The sequence below is a fragment of the Caenorhabditis elegans genome, chromosome IV (genome assembly GCF_000002985.6).
Source record: "Caenorhabditis elegans chromosome IV".
In the NCBI taxonomy this organism is placed as follows: domain Eukaryota; kingdom Metazoa; phylum Nematoda; class Chromadorea; order Rhabditida; family Rhabditidae; genus Caenorhabditis; species Caenorhabditis elegans.
The window spans coordinates 5,905,223-5,926,186 of record NC_003282.8 but is presented as its reverse complement, the minus strand read 5'-3'; the positions used below and the strand labels follow the sequence as shown (position 1 = coordinate 5,926,186).

The 20,964-nt window shown below is 31.0% G+C and overlaps 1 protein-coding gene and 59 non-coding genes across 60 annotated transcripts; 24 read left to right on the top strand and 36 right to left on the bottom strand.

Moving 5' to 3' along the window:
* Positions 1 to 258: 258 nt before the first annotated feature.
* Positions 259 to 279, bottom strand: 21ur-6877. Its single transcript, NR_054948.1, has one exon.
* Positions 280 to 675: 396 nt separating this feature from the next.
* 21ur-6304 lies at positions 676 to 696 on the bottom strand. Its single transcript, NR_054947.1, has one exon.
* 21ur-12958 lies at positions 677 to 697 on the bottom strand. The gene has a single exon (NR_054946.1).
* A 72-nt stretch (positions 698 to 769) lies between these two features.
* Positions 770 to 790, bottom strand: 21ur-3611. The gene has a single exon (NR_054945.1).
* Positions 791 to 977: 187 nt separating this feature from the next.
* Positions 978 to 998, bottom strand: 21ur-12379. The gene has a single exon (NR_054944.1).
* Positions 999 to 1,146: 148 nt separating this feature from the next.
* On the bottom strand, positions 1,147 to 1,167 carry 21ur-11277. Its single transcript, NR_054943.1, has one exon.
* Positions 1,168 to 1,367: 200 nt separating this feature from the next.
* On the bottom strand, positions 1,368 to 1,388 carry 21ur-100. The gene has a single exon (NR_054942.1).
* A 787-nt stretch (positions 1,389 to 2,175) lies between these two features.
* 21ur-10348 lies at positions 2,176 to 2,196 on the bottom strand. Its single transcript, NR_054941.1, has one exon.
* Positions 2,177 to 2,197, bottom strand: 21ur-6160. Its single transcript, NR_054940.1, has one exon.
* A 462-nt stretch (positions 2,198 to 2,659) lies between these two features.
* 21ur-2021 lies at positions 2,660 to 2,680 on the bottom strand. Its single transcript, NR_054939.1, has one exon.
* A 265-nt stretch (positions 2,681 to 2,945) lies between these two features.
* Positions 2,946 to 2,966, bottom strand: 21ur-5246. Its single transcript, NR_054938.1, has one exon.
* On the bottom strand, positions 2,954 to 2,974 carry 21ur-10325. Its single transcript, NR_054937.1, has one exon.
* A 475-nt stretch (positions 2,975 to 3,449) lies between these two features.
* On the bottom strand, positions 3,450 to 3,470 carry 21ur-10599. The gene has a single exon (NR_054936.1).
* A 128-nt stretch (positions 3,471 to 3,598) lies between these two features.
* Positions 3,599 to 3,747, bottom strand: H32C10.96. The gene has a single exon (NR_054935.1). It is a non-coding gene; the product is annotated as an Unclassified non-coding RNA H32C10.96 (non-coding RNA).
* A 280-nt stretch (positions 3,748 to 4,027) lies between these two features.
* 21ur-4005 lies at positions 4,028 to 4,048 on the top strand. Its single transcript, NR_054934.1, has one exon.
* A 517-nt stretch (positions 4,049 to 4,565) lies between these two features.
* On the top strand, positions 4,566 to 4,586 carry 21ur-3078. Its single transcript, NR_054933.1, has one exon.
* A 2-nt stretch (positions 4,587 to 4,588) lies between these two features.
* On the bottom strand, positions 4,589 to 8,861 carry dhhc-13 (Palmitoyltransferase). The gene is made up of 11 exons (NM_068488.3): positions 8,732 to 8,861; positions 8,394 to 8,567; positions 7,866 to 7,977; positions 7,605 to 7,740; positions 7,077 to 7,331; positions 6,931 to 7,029; positions 6,658 to 6,838; positions 6,262 to 6,348; positions 5,722 to 6,041; positions 5,006 to 5,174; positions 4,589 to 4,956 (listed from the first exon to the last, which is right to left on the bottom strand). The coding sequence occupies exons 1-11, from the start codon at positions 8,812 to 8,814 to the stop codon at positions 4,791 to 4,793; spliced, it is 1,782 nt and encodes a 593-aa protein (NP_500889.2). The 5' UTR covers positions 8,815 to 8,861; the 3' UTR covers positions 4,589 to 4,790.
* 21ur-82 lies at positions 5,318 to 5,338 on the top strand. The gene has a single exon (NR_054932.1).
* Positions 5,550 to 5,570, bottom strand: 21ur-5543. The gene has a single exon (NR_054931.1).
* 21ur-8472 lies at positions 5,558 to 5,578 on the top strand. The gene has a single exon (NR_054930.1).
* 21ur-4771 lies at positions 7,293 to 7,313 on the bottom strand. Its single transcript, NR_054929.1, has one exon.
* 21ur-4088 lies at positions 7,384 to 7,404 on the bottom strand. The gene has a single exon (NR_054928.1).
* Positions 7,514 to 7,534, bottom strand: 21ur-5128. Its single transcript, NR_054927.1, has one exon.
* On the top strand, positions 7,863 to 7,883 carry 21ur-11229. The gene has a single exon (NR_054926.1).
* 21ur-2541 lies at positions 8,117 to 8,137 on the bottom strand. Its single transcript, NR_054925.1, has one exon.
* 21ur-12502 lies at positions 8,648 to 8,668 on the bottom strand. The gene has a single exon (NR_054924.1).
* 21ur-14598 lies at positions 8,649 to 8,669 on the bottom strand. The gene has a single exon (NR_054923.1).
* Positions 8,651 to 8,671, bottom strand: 21ur-10146. Its single transcript, NR_054922.1, has one exon.
* A 120-nt stretch (positions 8,862 to 8,981) lies between the features above and the next one.
* Positions 8,982 to 9,002, top strand: 21ur-2287. Its single transcript, NR_054921.1, has one exon.
* A 537-nt stretch (positions 9,003 to 9,539) lies between these two features.
* 21ur-11656 lies at positions 9,540 to 9,560 on the bottom strand. Its single transcript, NR_054920.1, has one exon.
* A 1,175-nt stretch (positions 9,561 to 10,735) lies between these two features.
* H32C10.95 lies at positions 10,736 to 10,867 on the top strand. The gene has a single exon (NR_054919.1). It is a non-coding gene; the product is annotated as an Unclassified non-coding RNA H32C10.95 (non-coding RNA).
* A 234-nt stretch (positions 10,868 to 11,101) lies between these two features.
* On the bottom strand, positions 11,102 to 11,122 carry 21ur-15691. Its single transcript, NR_054918.1, has one exon.
* A 66-nt stretch (positions 11,123 to 11,188) lies between these two features.
* 21ur-13642 lies at positions 11,189 to 11,209 on the bottom strand. Its single transcript, NR_054917.1, has one exon.
* Positions 11,210 to 11,620: 411 nt separating this feature from the next.
* On the top strand, positions 11,621 to 11,641 carry 21ur-4318. Its single transcript, NR_054916.1, has one exon.
* 21ur-9486 lies at positions 11,627 to 11,647 on the bottom strand. The gene has a single exon (NR_054915.1).
* Positions 11,648 to 11,763: 116 nt separating this feature from the next.
* 21ur-816 lies at positions 11,764 to 11,784 on the bottom strand. Its single transcript, NR_054914.1, has one exon.
* Positions 11,785 to 11,995: 211 nt separating this feature from the next.
* Positions 11,996 to 12,016, top strand: 21ur-9503. The gene has a single exon (NR_054913.1).
* Positions 12,017 to 13,526: 1,510 nt separating this feature from the next.
* 21ur-7695 lies at positions 13,527 to 13,547 on the bottom strand. The gene has a single exon (NR_054912.1).
* Positions 13,548 to 14,257: 710 nt separating this feature from the next.
* Positions 14,258 to 14,278, top strand: 21ur-11246. Its single transcript, NR_054911.1, has one exon.
* Positions 14,279 to 15,168: 890 nt separating this feature from the next.
* Positions 15,169 to 15,189, top strand: 21ur-7278. Its single transcript, NR_054910.1, has one exon.
* Positions 15,190 to 15,380: 191 nt separating this feature from the next.
* Positions 15,381 to 15,401, bottom strand: 21ur-8342. The gene has a single exon (NR_054909.1).
* A 333-nt stretch (positions 15,402 to 15,734) lies between these two features.
* Positions 15,735 to 15,755, top strand: 21ur-9753. The gene has a single exon (NR_054908.1).
* Positions 15,736 to 15,756, top strand: 21ur-9405. The gene has a single exon (NR_054907.1).
* On the top strand, positions 15,740 to 15,760 carry 21ur-10163. Its single transcript, NR_054906.1, has one exon.
* A 77-nt stretch (positions 15,761 to 15,837) lies between these two features.
* Positions 15,838 to 15,901, top strand: H32C10.94. The gene has a single exon (NR_054905.1). It is a non-coding gene; the product is annotated as an Unclassified non-coding RNA H32C10.94 (non-coding RNA).
* A 299-nt stretch (positions 15,902 to 16,200) lies between these two features.
* H32C10.100 lies at positions 16,201 to 16,308 on the bottom strand. The gene has a single exon (NR_054903.1). It is a non-coding gene; the product is annotated as an Unclassified non-coding RNA H32C10.100 (non-coding RNA).
* On the top strand, positions 16,228 to 16,308 carry H32C10.98. Its single transcript, NR_054904.1, has one exon. It is a non-coding gene; the product is annotated as an Unclassified non-coding RNA H32C10.98 (non-coding RNA).
* A 434-nt stretch (positions 16,309 to 16,742) lies between these two features.
* 21ur-15570 lies at positions 16,743 to 16,763 on the bottom strand. Its single transcript, NR_054902.1, has one exon.
* Positions 16,764 to 17,076: 313 nt separating this feature from the next.
* 21ur-7259 lies at positions 17,077 to 17,097 on the bottom strand. The gene has a single exon (NR_054901.1).
* A 557-nt stretch (positions 17,098 to 17,654) lies between these two features.
* Positions 17,655 to 17,675, bottom strand: 21ur-14323. Its single transcript, NR_054900.1, has one exon.
* Positions 17,674 to 17,694, bottom strand: 21ur-7783. The gene has a single exon (NR_054899.1).
* Positions 17,695 to 18,542: 848 nt separating this feature from the next.
* Positions 18,543 to 18,563, top strand: 21ur-10280. Its single transcript, NR_054898.1, has one exon.
* On the top strand, positions 18,544 to 18,564 carry 21ur-9895. The gene has a single exon (NR_054897.1).
* A 217-nt stretch (positions 18,565 to 18,781) lies between these two features.
* On the bottom strand, positions 18,782 to 18,802 carry 21ur-2751. The gene has a single exon (NR_054896.1).
* A 276-nt stretch (positions 18,803 to 19,078) lies between these two features.
* On the top strand, positions 19,079 to 19,099 carry 21ur-13653. The gene has a single exon (NR_054895.1).
* A 205-nt stretch (positions 19,100 to 19,304) lies between these two features.
* 21ur-1792 lies at positions 19,305 to 19,325 on the top strand. The gene has a single exon (NR_054894.1).
* Positions 19,326 to 19,474: 149 nt separating this feature from the next.
* On the top strand, positions 19,475 to 19,495 carry 21ur-15617. Its single transcript, NR_054893.1, has one exon.
* Positions 19,496 to 19,764: 269 nt separating this feature from the next.
* 21ur-5099 lies at positions 19,765 to 19,785 on the top strand. The gene has a single exon (NR_054892.1).
* Positions 19,786 to 20,012: 227 nt separating this feature from the next.
* Positions 20,013 to 20,033, top strand: 21ur-11762. Its single transcript, NR_054891.1, has one exon.
* A 162-nt stretch (positions 20,034 to 20,195) lies between these two features.
* On the top strand, positions 20,196 to 20,216 carry 21ur-10767. The gene has a single exon (NR_054890.1).
* The last annotated feature ends 748 nt before the right edge of the window (positions 20,217 to 20,964 follow it).

Here is a 20,964-nt window from a genome sequence, read left to right as displayed (position 1 = left end):
AATCTTGAATTGAGTAAAAATGTGAAAACTTCCTAAGTAGCATACTGCTCACTTCTTATTAACACCGAATTTTTTTTAATAAAAAAATTTACAGATAGATATTATAAGTTAGTTGTGTTTCTAATAATACTGGAACAAATATATAAATTCCAAAACACGTTATGTTGTATTTCTAAAGATATAATTTTTAAAATAATTTTTGGCTATTATTTTTTAGGAAAAAAAAACAAATCTCACGTGGTTTGGCTGAAAATAAAAAAGACACAAATCCATTCAAAATCATGCTTGTGAGGTCAACAGTTGAACATAAAAAAGTGATGAAACTGCATGCAAGTGAATAAGTGAGTAAGAACATGCAGTACAATTACACATTCAATATTTGTTTCCTCTATGAGCAACAAGTGGATGGAGCTGAGAGTGTCAAGAAGGCGACGAAAGAGAAGAGTTATGGAAAGGGACCATTTGAGAGAAGGAGAGACATACACTTTTATGGATTGAAGCACAGAAGGGACATGACATTTCATTTTGCTCTTTCCTAGAGAGATGTTAGATGTCCCGCGTCTCAAAAACACTTTGTCTTTGTCTTCTTTTGGAGCATACGAGCATTGAAATATTGAAGCTCTGGTTTCACTAAATTTTAAGTTGTGAGGGTAGGCAAAAGCACATAGAAATTAATTATAAATCATCGATAACCGAATAGGTGAATAATTAGACACGTAATATAATAACTTGGCGAAGCTGTCAAAGAAAAATTAATCTAATTGTGAAATCAACATTTTTCAATATCGTAATGTGCAGATAAAATTTAACGAATTCTATATTAAACCTGTGAAACAGTAATTTTGCAAAATTTCTAAAATTTGTATTTTGTAAAGAAATCTTCCAGTAAGTTCGCGAGAATTAAGCTTCCACCCAACTTCAGTTCATACAGTTTGCATAAAAAATTATTAATAATGCAGTTTTATAACTAATGAAATAAGCTACGAATTTACAAAATATCATTGCTCCTCATAGAAATGCATTTTGAAACCTTAATAAAACGGTAAAACATTTGAAATTAAGGTTTATGATACAAAATTTGAAAATTTCTTAGAAGTTGAAGTTGCAACAATATTTTAAATTCTAGAAAACTTGGAAAAATTTGAACATCAACTTACTTGCTATTACTCATTTGTTGATTGAAAATGTTTTTAAAAACAAAGTTGTAAAACTGTAAACGTTTGGTTCGTGAGAGAAATTTTCGAAAAGGCTAAGGCTAAAAGGCTAAAGGAAAAGACTTATGGAAAAAAATTTAAATTCTGTCTGAGAAAAAACAGTTTTTTGTATCAGTTCTTCCTCAAATTGATGAATGTTATCTATTTGAGTGTCAGGCATATAAGAAGAAAAGATTGTTTTGTTCCATTTTGAAACGAAATTTGAAAACCGGGTGAAACGGTGGAACGTTGAAAAAGAAAAAAGAATTTAAATTGAATTAATTGAATAAAATATAATGACTATTTGAAAGTAATTTTGCAAAGTTTTCAGTTATTAATATAGCCAAAAAGTTGATAGACATGTGATTTTTCCATTATGTCAAATCCAAGACAGAACCAAAAAATGCAAAGTATGATGTCTTGTCATCACTTCTTATAATATTAAAAGGGAACATAATCTTAGTCACTAATTGGATAAACATACTTTCTACGTTGACTCATCACTTGATATCAATGAATATCAAAAGCAAAGAAATAAAGAAACAGTACTTGAGAAAGGCGGAAGATAGAGAGATGATAGAAAAAGATAAAGGTGATTGGTGATGAAATAGATTCGAATCACCAATTTGGAAGGAATCAATAACAGTGATATTGAGAAAAACGATGAAATGGTGTGTTGAAGGACGAACGGGGAATTACCATCTTCGGGAAGATCGTAAATTGTTTTTTTTTGGAAGAAGGCATTTATTTGAATGAATATTGAACGTTTTTATATTCATTCACTCATTGTCAGGATGTTATTGAGAACGTCCCCCTCTCGATTTTTGATAGTTGATTCCGGCGTTTCCATAAAAAAAATAGAAAAATGGAAAATAACAAATATTCAGAAAATTAACCATAGAATTCGATTTTTCTTGTCAAATTACGATAATATTAATGAGAAAAATCGACACCTTATTTTCAATATCAGATTTCATTTTCAAAATCCAAGAACTTATGTGCAATTGTTCGAAAAAATTTTTGAATTATTTAATTGAAAGACGAAACAGAGAAAAAAAATTTCCGACAAACTTAGTTGGCTGCGAAAATCTCTTAACTGCTTTTTTATTATAACATTTAAAAAATATTTGAACGTTTAGAATATTTTTTTTGGAGGAAAACATTTTTTGAAGGAATATTAAAAGTAAGATCTGTGCAGATTATAGAATTTCGACCCGTTTTTAAAAATCAACTCTGCGAAAAATGTAGCCAACTATTTCATAGGAAAGTGAAAAATGGCATAAAAAACTAAAGCTTGAAGTAGGCATAATTTGTTTTTTGGAAATTTGATTTAGTTTTTGAAATGGGTCATGATGCCAGCATAAGACTGTAGAAAAGCTTCTGAGAGTTTTTTGAAATGTATTTTTGCCCTTCAATTTTGTGATAAAATTGCTGGGCACTCACTTCTTGTTATTTTTCTATTTATCGGCAGATTTAGTCGATTTTCAACGTTATGTTATAACTCACGCAAAGTTTACCAACATCATGAAACAGTAAAAATCTAAAATTTCCAAAAATCCTGAAACAACTTTAGAAACTGATGACCCAATTAGAAACTCATCACTCTTCCCCCTTTCCACCCATCTCCATATTTCTAAATATCCCACCAATCACTCCAACGTGGACAGTCTCTCCCACTCCCCGCAAAATTCGAAGGTGTCAATCAAACGTGGCTAATCTATTTTTCTGATCTTTCTCGCGTTGAACACTGCTGCATCGCCTACACGTTACCTATCAGAACATCGTATATCTACCTAGGCTATATCAAAAAGTTGAAATAGTGAAACAGGAATTTCGTAACCTAAAAAAATATGTTTACTTTTTTGGTTTTTTCAAATGAATTTTCCAAAATTCAAAATAAGCTAGACAGAAAACTGATAAGTTTTGCGAAAAATCATTTTTTAATGAACAACGTTACTAATTGTAAATATATTTCTATGAAAACGGCTAGAGATACATGCTTCAAGATCGATTATAAAATGTAGACCCGCACGGTGTCGGTCCCTCCAAACAACTGCAATCATTATAAGAACAATTATTTGTTTGTCATATTCTCAGAGATTTTTCAAAAAATTAGATAGAATAAACTTTAAAATTTTGATTTTAGGCAAAATTTAGAGCTTCAGCGAATGGCTGCTGAGTTATCAAGTTTTTTCCCCGGAAAAATGTCAAAAGGTTTGGAAAGAAGACATTGATAAAGATAAAATATTCATCACAGGTGGAGAAGGAAGTGATGAAGTATTCTGAACACAATTTATGAAAATTATAAAGGAGCTGAAACCGTCGATCGAAATGGTGTGAAATGCCGATTAGTTCTAATTTAACTACCACAAATCATGACATGAACCATTTCGACATGTATCATGTCTTTTGTGGTAAATCGGAAGGCGGCAGACCGTAACAAATGAGAGATAGAGTGTGGAAGACGAGAAGACGCAGACAATGAACAAAGAGATCCGCCGACAAGGGCTCCTCTCTCATTGAGTATCAATTTCTACTCGTTTCCACTTGAGCGCCGATCCTTCTGTGTCTCTTGAAACTATATTCTTACTGAGTGAGGGAAGACATCACAGGATGATCAATTGGAGAAGATGGAATCGAAATCCATATTTTTTCTATTACTGTGGCAGAAACTGTAGAAAGTTTTGATGAATATATTATAAGATCTAGTTTGTTTGTTAAAAGTGGTCTGGTAAAGTTCAATTTTAGCAAGATATACTAGAAGCGGATCGAAATAGAATTTTTTCACAGCTTCAACATTGGCATTAACAGTAGATGAATAACTAGTGTGTTAATCCATGAGTCGTTTTGATAGCGTTTTTCTGTGCTTGAACAAACTCTAAAATACTCTAAAAAATCCCTTATTCTCAAATGATAATTTATACAAAATTCCAAAAAAATTATGGAATTGAGAAAAATCAAAAATTTTTACAGCTTCACCTGCATTAACAGCAGATGAATAGCTAATTTTTAATTCAATGTTTAGTTTACATGGGGATTTTCTGTGCTTGAATATAACTTCAAAATTTCACTAAAGTTTTATTATTTTTCAATTTTGCAAGAATTATTTTTGGTGTTTTAACTTTTACGTTATCAGGCTAAATTAATTTAGGCCTCTTTGTTATTCACTAGTGCGGGATCTCAAAATAATTTTGCCCTTTCAATTTTTTTTTTGAAAAACTGAAAACAATCATGAAATATTTAGATGAATTATCAGTTTTTCAATTTATAGTAAGTACGTGGAGACGTTTTCAATTTTCAGACATAATGCTTAAATAATATTGCATACTGTTTCGCATTTCTCATGTAAGTGGAATAACTTTTTCATGAAAGTCTATGTTGGCAATAAGCGGAAAATAATCAGTTTCATTTATTAGTGGACCGATCATAAAAATTTTTTACAAAAATGGACGAAAAAATCAAAAGTGGAATACAAAAACTCGTTTGAAAAATGAGATTCGAGAAAGAATTCAAGACAAATTGGAACTATGAAGATGCTCTAGTCAATATCAATTAAATCATACAACTTAACGAACAGTCTATTTAAAAATGGAAGTTTTAGAAATATGAAGACGATGTTTCGAATGAAGATGATCCATGTCCTTCATCAATTTCTTCTCCATCTCCAAACTTGTCAAATGCCAATAGATTACACACATTTCGAATTCTAGTCTTCACACTTTGTTTGTATTCCCATGGATTATGTTCTGGCGATGTTATGGTCCTGAATAAAACGCCAAAAATATTTATCAAACTTTTTGATAATTACAAACTTTTCACTAGAATTTCTCTGGAGTCTTTGTTTCCGAATAATCTCGATGGTAGAGACATGACGAGAAATTTGTGAGAATTGAGTACAAGTGATGGCTCCGGCTCCGAAAACATGAGGGATTGCGAGGATGAGACTGATTACCATCAAACCATGGTCGTTTAGGGTTTGTTCTGAAAAAATGATTTCCGAATAAAGTTATCGTGTTCGTGACACGAGATTTTATAGCAACTAGTTGAAACAGTAGAAATTTGAAATCGCATGTTTCATATGTTTCATGTTCTCATTTTAACATCGTAAAACTAAAAACCGATAGTAACTTTCCGTCTACGTTAACTTACTAGTTAGCACAGAACTTCACAAATCTTTCAATTTTTTGTGCAACGTTCTTCAGACGCCTTCCTACCTAGACGCCTACCTGATGCCTATTTGTATGAATTTTGGAGCTTTTATTACACTTTGCCGGTTTTCTAAATCAAGATTTTTGAAAATGCGCGTCAAAAAAAAGTCTGGTTGGAAATAATTATTTAATGCCTCAAAAATTGACAGATAATAATCAGCCGAATTCAACAACTTGCCTCCTTCTTCTGGCAACTTTATGGGTTTTACGAAAATGTACTGAGAATGTACAAAACAAAATACAGAGTCTATCTAAATTTATGCAAAAATTTGGATATTTATAACCATTTTTGGCAGTAGCTTGTTCTAAAACTGACTTACCGAATCCGGATGCATTCATGGAGGCACCAATCATGTACAACAACAATAGAACGTAGAACACGTGAAACATGAAGATTGTAAGACAGAAAAACACGAAAGCTCGAAGATTCTTCCGATAGACACATTTGTGAATCCATGGACAATGATGATCAAATCCATCGACACATTTGTCACATTGAGAGCAATGATGAGAGGATGAAGTCTTTGGAATCCAACAAGTAAAACAGTATCTATCGATTTGTTTCTCTTCCAGATCTTTGATGAAATCTTTGAACGGAGTTGTAGAACGAGGAAGGACACCGGGATTTGTTAGGATCAAGCTGAAATCAATGTAATCAATTCTTAAAATTGTTGTAAACATTCTGAAAAAAATACTGTTTCATATAGGTTTTATTAGATTTTCGAACAGATTAGTTTTTAATTCCCAAAAATAATAATGTATTACAAATGTTACGAAACTTTTTGGTATGTAAGATTTGATATAACTTTCACCGTAATCAGACTAATTTTATTTAGAAAATCTATGATTTTGTGACTTACATCCAATAAAACGATGCTGAAATAACCCAAATTGAGCAGACAAAAATCAGAACCGACCAATGAACCAATCCATTTGAATTGAAAATTCTGAATTTTTGGTTTTATTGAATAGTTGAAATAATTCCAGAAGTGAAAATAGGTTTTGACTGTAGGCTTGCCGATTAGTCCTACTCATGCCTCGTGCCTACACCTGCGCCTACTGCCAACTTATACCTGATTCTTCGTTATTTTTGGTCAAATTTTCAAAGTTAATAAGCTGAGTGAATTTACAAACATCTATTGAAAAGTATTACGCCAAATGCAGACAAAGACGCATAGGCGAACTAACTTTAAAGCTAGGAGGTTTTTAAAATTATTACTGTTTCAAACGGTTTCAAATTGTTTTTTGAGACTCACAACAATGCAAATTCAGCAATTCCCATCCAAAAGATATAAGTGACTGGAAGACATCCAAATTGATCCATTTGTCTTCTTTGTACCAAAATAAAAAGCAATAAAGCTGTCAAAGCAAGTCCACCCAAGACCACCCAGAAGTTTGTGAGAAAATATAGACCAGTTGCTGCACCAATCATTACACCTGGAAATATTATACAATAAGTTTTTAGAATATATTGAAAAAAAGTGAGAAAAGTTCACAATCTTTAATGGTGAAATAAAAAGCTAAATAACCTGAAATGGTTGCAGTAAAAAATTGGCCAAGGAACCAGCGAGAGGTAACCTTTTCACAAATTGTACCCAGTTCACAAATATTTCGAGCTGTCACTTGCTCTGAAAACTCTTTTTTTCATTTTATGAAGACATTTTACACTGCTCACTGTCAACTAGATTTCGGAATTTGTTGTCCATCAAATCACGTGCTGAAACCCCATTGTTATCGGTTTTCGTGTCATCTGCTCCAGAACAAATCAGCTCAACAACTCCTTTCAAATTCTGACGAGCAGCTAAAATATGAAGAGCAGTATTCCCCTTCTCATCATCAGTGAAGTCAAGATATGCATCAACTTTTGTGAATATACGAATAGGAAATAGTCCGAAACTCTTATCAGCAGCCATCATAAGTGCCGAACGACCTGGAATTTATTATGGTATGTAAAACTGTAAAATGCGTATAAATGGTTAATAATTCGATGCGACGCACACATATTGTAACTTTAGATTTTGGCTCAATATGTCAAAAACATGAAATAGTGTATAATTTTTGTCAATTTAAAAAATAATTTTAGAATGTGTTGTCCGAAAATATATTTCTGTTCAGAGAGAGAAAAACACAGCATCAGTAATCTATATTCCATTCTGTATCTATTGGCATATTGAAACAGTAGATTTTTTTCCCAAAACCTCACCTAAATTATCTCTCGTATCTTTGATATTATCAAATTTTACGAGCAAATAAGCAATTATAATAAAGTTTCCAGTGCAGGCAGCCAAGTGAAGAGGAGTCTCGCCGTTTATATTTTTAATTGTTGGATCTGCGCCATTCTGAGAAAAAAAATCTTCTTCTAACTTAACTTAACAAGATAACTTTTTTTCAATGTTGGAAATAAATTAAATCATCACCACTTCAAACTCTTTACAATATCCTTTACAAACTAACAGAACAGTACCTTGACAAGAGCCATGACTGCTCCAAATTGTGAATTATAACAGGCCCAGTGAAGAGGTGTCGATTTCATATTTCCTCCAATTAAATTAATGTCAGCGCGATGTGAAAGCAGCCTGGAAGATTATTAATCTTCTCAGAACAAAAAATAACTCGAAATTATTTTATTTTGTCGCTTTTAGACAAGTTGCTTCAAAAAGAAATGAATTACGGTGCACATATGGGACAGTCCCAATGGTGTTTTTTTTTTAATATTCAACAATTATTCTGAGCTTAATGGAACAATTAAAGTTAAGATGATAATATGGTGGAAATGAAACAGTGGAAATTTGCAAATACAAAATGAAAAATTACTAACATTTTTGAAAATACTTATTGTGGAGCACTGAAAGTTCGAACAGAAATAAGTCAAAATCAAACAAATAACGTTTTAAAATCTTGGAATTTACTAAAAGAATTTTGAATATTTCAATGGTTGCAGTTTTCAAACTCTGAATGGTTTGAAAAATAATCCCATCTTCTGAAAACGTACAGTTGAATAATATCCAATTTATTATTAATTGCAGCCCAATGAAGAAGTCCACATCCTTCGTGATCGAATTCATTAGCCGAAACATGTCCATTCAACAGAAATCGAACGGTTTGAATTTCTCCGATTTGGCAGGCACGTACCGCTTGATGCATTTTTGAATCCATTTCTGCGCCACTGCAAGTTGGAAACTATATAGTTTGTAGAAGAGATTTTAAGATTCACACCCAGGAAATAATTTATTTTCTGATTATTTCCGAGTAGCTATTACAACATTAATAATTGCATTAAAAACTGTTTCAAAATATGAAACAAATAAGAAACAGTGAAAAAAGATAAACCTGTTTGTTGTGTTGGAAGTTGTTGAAATTGCTCCAGTGGAAGTTTCAGTTTTCTCTTCAATTGTCGAAAGTCGTCCGGGCATTGGTAATCAATAAATCAATAAATATTGATTTATTTAAAGAGTTACGTGGAATGTCGGAACAAATTAAGTACACGGATCTTTTTTTCACGTTAAAAAACAAAGAATTTTTGAATTTTGTTTACAGTTTCACGCTGTCAATTATTGACAAATCAAAAAATTTCACACGCTTAAATCACCATTATCGTCTCAAAAAAATAAACTTGTTGTAAAATCAAAGAAAATATGAGACAAATGCTCACGTGCTGTGCATGCAATTATGGAAGACGTAGGTAGCCTGGAAGGCAGACAGGCGTTTTTGTGCCTACTTAGATTGTTTTCGGTTCTATAATTCAATGTGTTCTTTGTCATATCAGCAGCTGGAAAACCACTTGAATCGAGTTTTTCAATCATGTTTTGAACTAGAAAAGATCATCCGAATAACGAGGAACGGCAGCTGCAGAAGAGAACACAAAAAACATCGAAAAATAAGGGGATTTGTGTTTTCGAGTTCACAAAAAATCGGATAACATCGTGAAATCTGCCCGATTTGCACATTTTTTACAATCTTAGCTTACTGTAGTTTGAGAAAATTCGAATTTTTAGTTTTTGAAGAGATATTGGGTTGAGAGTTGGTAAATTTATTGTAATTTTTACAGTTACTTTGAAAAATCAGCTGATTTGGAGATTGACTTGAATATAAGGGAATAACAGATTGAGTTGACATATGAATTGTGGTGTTGGAATTGGTAGTAGCAGAATTGATATGAATTTGAACTCCACGTATTTTTTGTACATCTTGTGAAGTTGAAAACGTACTTATTTTGTCTTGTTCAATTCAATTTCAAAATCACCGTGCTGCTTTTTGTAAGTTCTCATAACTTCTTTTTCGGATGAGTCGGAATCGAACCGGAGTTTCCATTTTGTCGAGTGTTGCTCAATGCGATTTGATTCAGTGATTGTTCTCTCTGCGAGGTCGACAATATCGAAGATTGTTCCGAATAGAGCATCGATCGGTCCTTTCCGGATTTCCACAACATTTTCAATGTCGTCTTGTGCTTCTTCATGGAGATCTTTCAGTGTCGATAGACATCTTCCGATTTGCTGGCGAAAGATTAGACTCATCTTGTGCTTTGAAGATTGTAGGATCTTTTTATTTAGTGGTCGCCATGCTAAGGAAATCTTTAAAAGAAAATAACAGGAGAATAAATCGACATATTTTTGATAAATACATACAAAACGAATCATCGAAAAAAAACTCCGAAAATCCCTTTTCGATTTTCCCTTTTTCAATATTCGAGTTTTTCTGAAAAACATCAAAACAATTAAAAAAAAAACTGAAAAAATCGGAAATTTTTTGATTTTTTCCATGGCCATACATTGCATCAGTTTCCATCAGTAAAACTGCCCGGCCTTCTGTTTTTTCAGTTCCACATTTATTTTCTTTGAAGGGCGTTTTCCGGGGGCAATAAATTGGGCTTATTTCAGACTTAAAGCCTGGAGTGATATTAATTCCTAAAATATCAAAAAGCGAGCATAAATATCAGTTCCCCTTACAATTTTACTAAATTCTAGTTTTGAGATGCACAAATTCAGTTTTACAAGGTTTTTCTGCTTCTTCCAACCTTATAAAATAGATGGAGAGTCGTGTCAGAATACAAATTACCTAGTCCACTTCTCCCTCATTCATTTCTCCTTGGGGTTCCTGAAAAAACACATATACCAAACTTCAAAACTCATAAAACTAATCCATCTTCGTGCATTCCTTCAAACTTTTTCCTTCTCCTTCATCACAAATGCTAATTTTTTGTTCTTTCCACCCGCCGCTGGCAGTTTACTTCCTCTCTTTACCACCTTATTCCATAAAATCGTCCTCCGTTCATCATCATTTAAACTGCCCTTTTTCTTCTCTTTTTTTGTCAAGCACATACACACAAAAAAGCGAAGATGAAGAGAGCATCGGAGCGGACGCGCAAGAGCAAAAGAGAGCTCAAATCGCATTTGTCGTCCCTAACTCGTTAGCACTGGACGGAGTAGAGGGAGAAGGAAACGGCAAAAACGACAACGGCACTTTTTTTGGCACTTTTCTATTTTCTCATCAACGAGTCCCTTTTTATCTTATGCTCTGTGTGCATGTGCTCAATTTGATCCAATTTGGTACAAAATGTTCTTCTCGAGCAGTTTAACATTTTGAAAGGCGAGCCATAAACTTCTAAGCCGAATCTGTTGAGAATTTTAAAATCAATGAGTATTGGTTTTCTTTTTGAAACAAGTTACTCTTGTTAGCGTTACAATAACTTTCAATGGGCCATATACATATTCTTGTGTTCTTGCATCATGAAAAAATCACCCATTTATTTATAACCTTACTGAAACAGTTGAAATTTTATGTGAAAATTAACAAAAAATTAACGTCTTATCAAAAATCCACTCCGCAAAAATACTTTTGAAAAGGAAATGAAACAGGGTTTTTATTTTCCAATATTTTTGACTGAATTTCAAGATAATATGAGGCGGCACCAACGCAAACGTAACAAAATTAATGTGTATTCATTTTCTAGTGACCGCTATTAGAAAAGAAGTTACAAATTTGTTTGTTTTCAGCAAGAAACCTATTTTTGCCAAAAGATCAATGCTGTTTGGAGTTTATTTTTCAAAATTATTATAAAATTTTTCTACGGAATCAGATTAAAAAATATAGATTAATTTAGAATTGTGTAAGAAGTAAGGAAAAAATTGGGTACCTCCAAAGAATTGTACTCCACTTTAAATGTTAAAATTTTGCATTTTTCGTGTTACAATAACTTTCATTGAGCCATATTCATATTGCTGCTTTTTCATTTATTATCTGATTTGAATTCATATTGCTGCTGTCTCTAATTAAAATGAATAGTTAGAAAGGGAATTTTTTAAATCTTTTTCAATTTAGAAGAGCTTGCTTTACTGTTACGTTTTTAGTTTTAAATTTGGAATATAAAATCAATCTAACAATAAGCCAAGAAACATAATGCACTTTCATTCGTAACTTTACTGAAACAGTTAAAAATATATGTGAAAATTAACAAATATTATAAAATTAGGTTGCTATTTTTTGAAATGTCATTTTTATTGCAAATTCGCTGCGGAAAAATTCTAATTCCAAGACTACATGAAAAACTATGTTTCAGTAAGTTTTAATGTGAGTTCATTTCAATTTTGAATACGTTATCAGTTGTTGAAATGACATTTCCTGTTTGTAGAAAATTAAAATGTTTTGATCTTTGGAACCGATTTTTTTGCAAAGCTACATATCCACAAATACATTACGATTAATTTTCAAATTTAAAAAACCAGTTTTTTACATTTCTATATTTATTTTTTGATCCAAAATGTGAATTTATCATTTAGAGATGAACCATTTTGTAAGTTTCCTCAAATAAAAATTTTCCGCACAGCTCTATAGTAAAATGATATGATCGTTTCTGAACCCATGAGGAAAGATCAATCTTACTTCCGTTTTCATTTATTCCAGCATATATGTATACTCACTCTAAGGAAACCAAATAGGATTATCATCAACCTCGGTTCCACTACCTTTATGTACGGAAGTAAGATTGATCTTGATCTACTTGAAAAGTTTCTGGACGTATCAACGTCAGCTATCAAAAGCTTCGTTTGTAAATTTTTAAAGCAATATAGAAAATTATTCTAAATTCAAAAATCCCAAAAAATTTCTCTAGCGTATATTCATTTAGATTTTTCGTAGCGCTAGCACATAACAATTAATTACCAGAATTATTTTTCACTGCAAAACTGAAGCTGTTCCTGGGAGAAAAAGTTCCACGGAAGTATGTGACGTCATTCGTCTGCAAAGTAAATTTCCCCATGTTTCCGTAACTTTTCATTTTCTGCAGTTGGGTTCACTAAAAACTAAAACTTTAACCCTATAAATGATTGCAAATGGCCACAAACACGGCATACTTTATAAAAATCAATAAAAATCAATAAAATTCAAAACAATTGAACAAGTAATATTGAACATAAATGCTTATTCATATTAATTTGCCAGAAATTCTAACAAGTAGGTATATAAATATTTACTGAATTTTGAAACTGAGATAATTTTTTTAAAAACAAATTGCATTTTAATTTCTAAATGCAGAAAATTGGCCATAGTTTATTAATACTTATAAAGTCCGAAACGTTAACGAAAAAGTTTAGAAAATTAATTCTGAACTTCGTGTTCATATTAGATTTGCATTATGGTAACCTAATAATATATATATATATATATATTTCTGAATTTTTGAAAGTTTTGAAACCGAGATAAATTTTATTTTGCCAATTTTTAAAAATGTAAAATGCTGTAAATATAAACTTTTCAAAATGTTAATTATTACTCAGACCTTCATTTATTTTATTTTTGCTTCACTCTATAATTAGCCCTTAAAGATTTTTGTTTATTATTCCATTATTTAGTAGGCGCCGCCCGCGCTCTCAACTAACATTTTCAGAATTTATTGATATTTTTATCTAAATATTCTATCAAACTAAAAAGTTTTGCGCAATGAATCATCAATCGAAGCGGCCCAGCTTTTCACGTTCCCAAATTCAATTTAACAAATCATACGCTCGGACGGAATTCTCTGGTGGCCATTGCCAGAATGAAACACCTGCTTTTAACGTCAATCGTCTCACTTTTTTCTTTTGATTCACATTTTTCCAAGTATAGATTCCTTGTTTTTTTGATAGATAGATAATTTGATAAAGATAATACATTGTTTGATGATATTTTTGTAATCATTATCAAAAGTATTTGAAACAGTAAATTTTCAAAATCAGATAATAACCTTTTTCAAATTGTAAAATCCTACAAACTCAAATCTTCATGCCTAACTAAGTGTCACATTGTTTAACATGTATTTTGGCAATGATAGGCATGTGTGTAGGCCCGAGACAGGCGAAGGTTTCCTGATTACAAGCAGAAAGGATCTTTCATGCCTTTAGTCAGGGGTTTTTCAACAAGATAAGCCAGTGTGCTAAGTTCTCCCAATATTTTTTAATGAAATTTAGTATCGGAATATAAAAAACAAGAAAAAACTGACAAATTATTGAAATTTTTTCCGACTATTTTTAATTTTCAGACAGTTTTAGGGCAGTTTTTCAACTTAAAGAAATTTTATTTTCAGACAAATCAAATACCTTTCTATATCATAAATTTTAATTCAAATCATATTTGAGAGACATGACTCATTCTGTGGAATCGCCGCGGAAAACCTGGCGGCTTGACTGGAAAATTAATTCTTGAAATAAATAAATAACAGTTATTAATTCAATTTTTTTTTGATTTTCCGCAGCGTCGTCAAAAACTAAATTTAAAATTCAAATATTATAGACCAAATATGAAATTTCTGAATTTTTCTAAGTTTTCAAAAAAACTACTGTTTCATAAATATGATATTAAAAGAATTGTTTTTTGAAAATTTAGTAATTATTTTTTTAGTAAAAAAATTTTATCCCATAGCCCATCTGAGTGTGTTATCTTCCTGTTCAACTTCAATTCCCCATTTAAAGTCGGAACGAGGAAAAAAAAAACAATTATCATGACTTCTTTCCCCCTTTACTTGTTATTTTCTCAGTTTTTCACTTTTTCTCTCTCCTTCTCGAGTTTTCGCAACTCATTCCTGTTTATTTATTTTTTTCATCAAATCGTTTTCAGAGATTTCATTCAAATTTTTGATTCTAGTGGGAACTTCCGCTTCGAAATTTTTCTTTTGCATGAAAATACAAAACAGAAAACATGACAAAAGCATGCGTTTTTTATTCGTTTTTTCATATTCCATAAGTGACATAAAAAGTGAAAATAAAATCCACTATAAATTTGTTTCGTTACCTTTGAAACAGAGTACATACAAATTTGTCATTACTAAAAAAAAAAGGAAAAATAGGTGTGTTCTGACCGGAAATCTCCAGACATTCCAATTGTTTTTCTTCTATTTTTCCTGTTGATTTATTATCAACTTTATTATCACAAATCATTTCACTATACGCAAGGTGGTCAAAAATTACTATACAAAAATCATAATCGGAAGAAGAATTTCATTAGATTTCGATGGTTGCAAATTTTTTAAATGAATACCGTATCAATTACTGTCGTTGCCATTATCATTTTCTGATGTTTAATGCAATTGAAACAAATGTATTTAATTTCAATTTTTGTTTCGATTTTCCGCCACGCCGGTCAATTTGCAATTTTTGGGAATTGGCCAAAAATTTATGAATTCAGATTCAAATTTTCTAAATGTTTTAAAAATAAAACTAAAAAAAACTCCTGTAAGCCGTCTAAGAAATCTACAGTTTCACAAACATAATATAGGTTGTAGTAGTTTGATTCAGGAATTTACGGTAGATTGCAAAAAATCTGCAACTATCCCTGAAAGTTAACATGAATTTCTCAAATTGTATCCATTTTTTTGTTTTTTCGCATTGTATTACTAACCTTCAAGCAAATTCAAAACTGGTATTTTTGGCTATGAAAAATTATTCGAGCTAATGAAACAACTTCTCCCCGCTTCAAATTTTAATAGAAAATCCTGTTATAGAGTTATCAATTATCAATAAACATTGTGAAATTAGCAATAACCAAATTAAACAAACAAATGCATTATCTGAAACAGTTTTTTTTTTAAATTTTGGTTTTCTTTGAAATTTCGAAGGTTTCAGAGTTTTTAGCCAATACAGAGTAAAATAATTGAGTGAATCTATTTAAAAATTTTTGGATTTGATGAATACAGTACTTATTTGTGTGAAATTCCAAAAATGCAAAGCGCTTTTTGACAACAATTTCGCACAAGTTGTGTGTTTAATAAAGTTTAATTGCCATATTTTTGAAATGCTTAATAATGGTTTTAAATGTTTGTATTGTTTCGCTAACTTGCTAAAATGATTCCCCCTTTAACTTTCAATTTGGTAGCCATTCTTGAAAATTTTTTGAGCATCTTTTCATTTATTTGTTTTATTGGAAATATTTCAGGTTTAATACTTAAACCAAAACATACTCATTTCGTACTTTTATATATATATATATATATATATATATATATATGTTTCAAACTTCATGTTTCTATAACGAATTGTAGAACTTAATATTGTAGCTATAGCTAGTAGCTAGCTATATATTTTAAAAGTTTGTCATGGAAGTAATCTAATGTATAACTAATGAATAAACCACGTTTTACAAAACTGTGAGTATAATGCAACAATAACTTTAAAAAGCTTCAAAGATATTTTATATGCATTTGACTTGCTAGAATTTTTAATGATTTAATTGAGAGTTTATTTTAAAAAAAATCACAAGAATATATAATTCTACTGTAACAGTTTTGTGCAAAAACTGCAAATAGTTAACAGTTTATTACCAAATAGCATAAAAATACCAACTAAAGGAGTATGTCAAAAACATATATATATATATATATATATATATATATATATATATATATATATATATATATATATATATATATATATATATAATATGAAACAGAAATCAAGTTGTCCTCATCTTTAGATCATTGTTCCCTTCAAAATGTCTCAAAAAGAAAGTCTCAAAGTGCACATTTCAGTTGATTTCCTGTTCTTCTTATTCTGTCGACATACGTTGTATCCTTTACTTGATCTTCTCCTTCCTATTCACCTCTTTTTTCCTTCAAGAATCTTGTGATTTTCATGTATACTTTTAGTTGAAAATAGGTCCTTCTTCTCTACCCATTTTTAATTAAAATGGCGAAAAGAAACAGAAGGAAGTTCAAATGAAATAGATTTTGAGAGGAAATAAGGCAACGAATTGTGTTGGATGAGAGGTGAGAATTAAAAGAGTGTTGACTGATGCTCTTAGCTGGCATGATTTCAGTTTTTGAGTATGGTTAAGAAGATTTTTGGAATTTTACAACTAAATATATATTTTCTGTTTTGTACCCCATAAATAAAGTGACTTGTTAGGAACTTTCGAATGACTTAGAAATACGCTATACCTGAAACAGTAGTTTTTAAGTTCTTCTATTTTATTCGAAAATAGCAATTGCGACCGCCAAAATTGGCAGGACGTGCGTGACGTCACATTTATGTCTAATTTTATAATCAAACAAATTTTTAAGGAATATTGAATCGAGAGTTGTATGAACACCGCAAAACGGTGAAAATTGTTTTGCTGTAGGTGAATTTACATCCAACTCAATTATCTTTTAACTCGGAAATTCAAATCTCATTTCATCGCAAGCTGTTAAAACGAAAAATACATATATGAGCTTTGCAACGGCCATTAGATCACCAAACAAAAATCATCCAATTCCAAACATGCAGTTTTTGAAACAGCAATAATTTTTACAATTGTCATAATTTCTGAAAAGTTGGAAAAGTTGATGAAACATTCTCAGAATTGCTTGACTATAATTATAGTTTAAAAATGTTAGTTTGAAACTGATTGCTAAAAATTTAAGTTTTGGTATTTTGATTTGTTTGAAATTAAAAAAAAAGGTGCACATTTATGTAGCATTTATAAGAATTTTCTAAAACTTTCGAAACAATTATTGTTTACTTCAATCTAAAATTCAAGACTTTGAATTTTTAAAGGATTTTTAACTAGACAGACACTGTTTTCATCGTGCCTATCAACTGCCTACAAGTTCGCCAATAGCATCTTTTTAAACTTGACGTAAGCTCCACTTTTTTGCATATCACGCATTTTTACTTACTCCTTATAATTGAGTTCTTTTAAAGATACAGCTAAAAATAAGTACAAAAATACATATTTTTGGCAAGAAATAAGCTTGTAAGGTCGGCTTGAGCTCACTATCAGGTATGCAAGTATTTCAAGTATAAGGTTTGTATTAAGGATTTGAAGAGAAATGCCCTATATCCTTCAAATTAAGTTATTACAACTTCATGAAATAGTTAATTTACTCTTGAAACTGTAATTTCATTTTCATAAATACATAACATAAAAATTGAAACGAAACCATGTCTAAATAAAGATTGTCACTATATTCTTTGATAAAATCCTCTAGTAAGCCTGTTTCTTTAGGTGTTTGATTTCTAAACTCAATCAAAACAGATTCTATTTCCCAAGCCCTATTATTATTTCACCGTATTCAATGGTTTTCTTTGAATTGGCAGATAATTACAACCTTTTTCGATTCTAAAATTACATGTTTTCCCATAGCACAATCTCCTCATTCCCTTGATATTCTTTAAATATCAAGAATCTTGAGTTTTGTTCAATTTCTTCCTTCCAGTTATCAAATTCTTTGATCAGACACGACTGAAATTGTAAAATTGAAATTCCACGGAGAGGAGTCTTCCCCTTTGCTGCTAAATTTAAGATTGTTGACCACATTTTCTATCTTATTTTCCATCTTTTTACTCTCTCAATCTCTCACTATTTTCTATTTTCATTCGGGAACATCTGGAGCATGACAAATGACATTGTGTGGAAGCTTTCCGTTCGAGAATAGAAAAAAAACGAAAAGAGAAAGTCTCATGAATAATTCACAATTTTCTGAATTTCAGTCCTGCTCTCTGTGTTGAACGCTGACGCTTTTTGATGGTGGCAGTAAAAAACAGTTCCATGTTTTGTTTTAAAAACGAAAAATTAATTTTGCCTTATAATTTTCCAACATTTTAGGTTTTACTACATAATTCTATGAAATTAAAATTTCACAAAAAATTAACGTTTCAAGCAACTTTTGAGTATCCTGTGCATTGATGTTGAAAGATTCCTCATCCATACACGAGGCATTTGCACATCCGGATGAGTCCCGACAAAATTATGAAATTAAAATTTTACAAAAAATCAACGTTTTAAGCAACTGTTGAGTACGAATGACTTTGATGATATGTATTATTTGAGAAATTGTTTTCTTACAGTTTTTTTTAAAGGATTTAGATTAGTATTCAATACCGTGCCCCTTTTGATTGTTTCAATCCTGAAAGTTTAAGTGCCTACCATTCACCTATTCGACATTCACCAAATTCACCAAATACCAAGCTTCCGATGGTTTTATGCTAACCTTTTGAAAGAGTATAAATAATTGGTCACGTAATAGACATTCCCAAAAAAGCACACGACAGGTGCCTTCACATCGATTTTACTGTAATTTTCTTTTGATAAAATGTATAAATCTGAAAAAAAATTTATAAAAACCCGGTGTCATAATAATTATTTTTGAATGGGTTCAGAAAGAAAAATTCATAAAATAAACTTGACATGTTCCAAAACATCGTTAACTCGTTAATCGTTAAACACCGTTAATAAATTTAATTTATTCGTTCACTTACTTGATTCAGTCACCCCAATTGTGCCACAATATCTTTTCAACTCAAAAAAGTGTTTCTCAATACAGATTATCCGTTGCTCAATTCTCTTTGTTGTTATATTTATAAAGGGCTTACAGTTTTTATACTGTCTCGTTTTGGCTTACTCATTTGTGACGGTTTCATATTGTTTTCGAATTTGTATTGGTAAATTTCAACATTGATTCAATCCACTTTTTCCATTCGTAGTAAAAATGTAAGATTTCAGAAGTATAATATTTCAAAAATTTAATCGAGATATTATTTTCGATAGTGGACATTTTTGAAAATGTTTCATTCCACTGCTCACCGTTTTACCTTTTTGTTATATGTACACAAGAAACAAAAAATATGGCGCTGCTTCAGAGCTACTGAATTAAAAAATGTAGGGTTTCAAATTTGAGTGTTTCGAGCAAACAATTTTCTTGCAGTTTCACATGGTTTTAAAATATGAACCTGTGAAGTTTGCCTCAATGTTCTCAAACATACTTTATTTATATTTTTCTATTGATATAATTTTGTTCAATTACCACAAAAACCGGATGTCGTTATCATTATTTTTGAATAATTCAAAAACTAAATACAGAAATAAGCATTACATGTTTCAAAACATAATTATCTGAATCTCATTTACACAATCTAAGTTCGTGCTTCATTTATATGCTCGTTTTTATTAAATTGCCAGTGTTTATAGCAAAGACGTACTGTTTCTTTTGTGAATACAAAGTAGTTTAAATTTTGAACGATCAATTTTGTACTAAACTTCTTGATTGAAAATGATGTTCCTAAAAAGTTCATCAGTTTAAAAATCGTGTCTTGTTTCTTGAATGATTTACATGAATTTTGCGGTTTTATCAAGTCATTAAGTGTGTATTGGTAACTTTCGCCACTAATAATCCGAATTTTTTTTCATTTAATTTTTTAAATCTAGTTGATCACAAGAAAAAAGCTGAAATAATGTTTAAAATTCCAGTTCTGAAATGTAAATAGAAGAAAAACATTTTAAGATTTCAGGTTACAATTTTATTACGGTTTCGCATATTTTATTTATAAATTTGTAAAGTATTTCTCAATATTAGTTTATGTAGTCGAATTATAATCTGTGTAAAAACATAACATTAGGTAAGAAGGCAGGTATCAAGGAGGAACCTACGCCTGAAGATTCCTACAGCAAAAGTCCAAGGTTTCTTGAAAATCCTAGAACATCATCAAGATAAGCTTTGAAACATATAACCGATAATTAATCCAATAACTTTTTGGATTATCAGCTGATTAGTTTTCCCCCATCATTTTGAACATCATTTCCGATATCAAAAAGCTCAAAAACACGGCAATTAATCAGAATTGAAGCTTCTTCTTTTCATTGACACCTCCCGTCTTCTCCTGTCAGCTGCCTTTCCTCCATTTCCTGAATGCACTCCTCGTCTCATTTCGTTCGTATCCGACACCCAATCTGTCTGAATTTTGTCCCGTTTCCTTAAGGAGCCGCGTGCGAAGTGAAGCTATGCTTAGAAATAGAAATCGAGCTGAAATTTGAGAAATTTCGGCTTCCTCTTCTCCGCCTTTTTTGTGCACGCAGCTCGAGGACTCATATTTTCCATATTTCTTTTTCGGCTTCAGAAATGCTTCTAGATTCCATGCTTCTCCTTTTTTTTGTGTTTCCAGGAATGTTTTCTGACCAATTTTTCCTCGTTCCTTTTCTAATTCTCCATCACCCGTACTTTTTCTAATTACTGAAAGAACACCATGGTCTTCTTGGTAATGTTTGTTTTTCTCCCATTTTTTGTTATTTTTCATTTATTTTTTTGTTCCGTTAAGAAAAAAATTTAATTGGAGCACATCCAA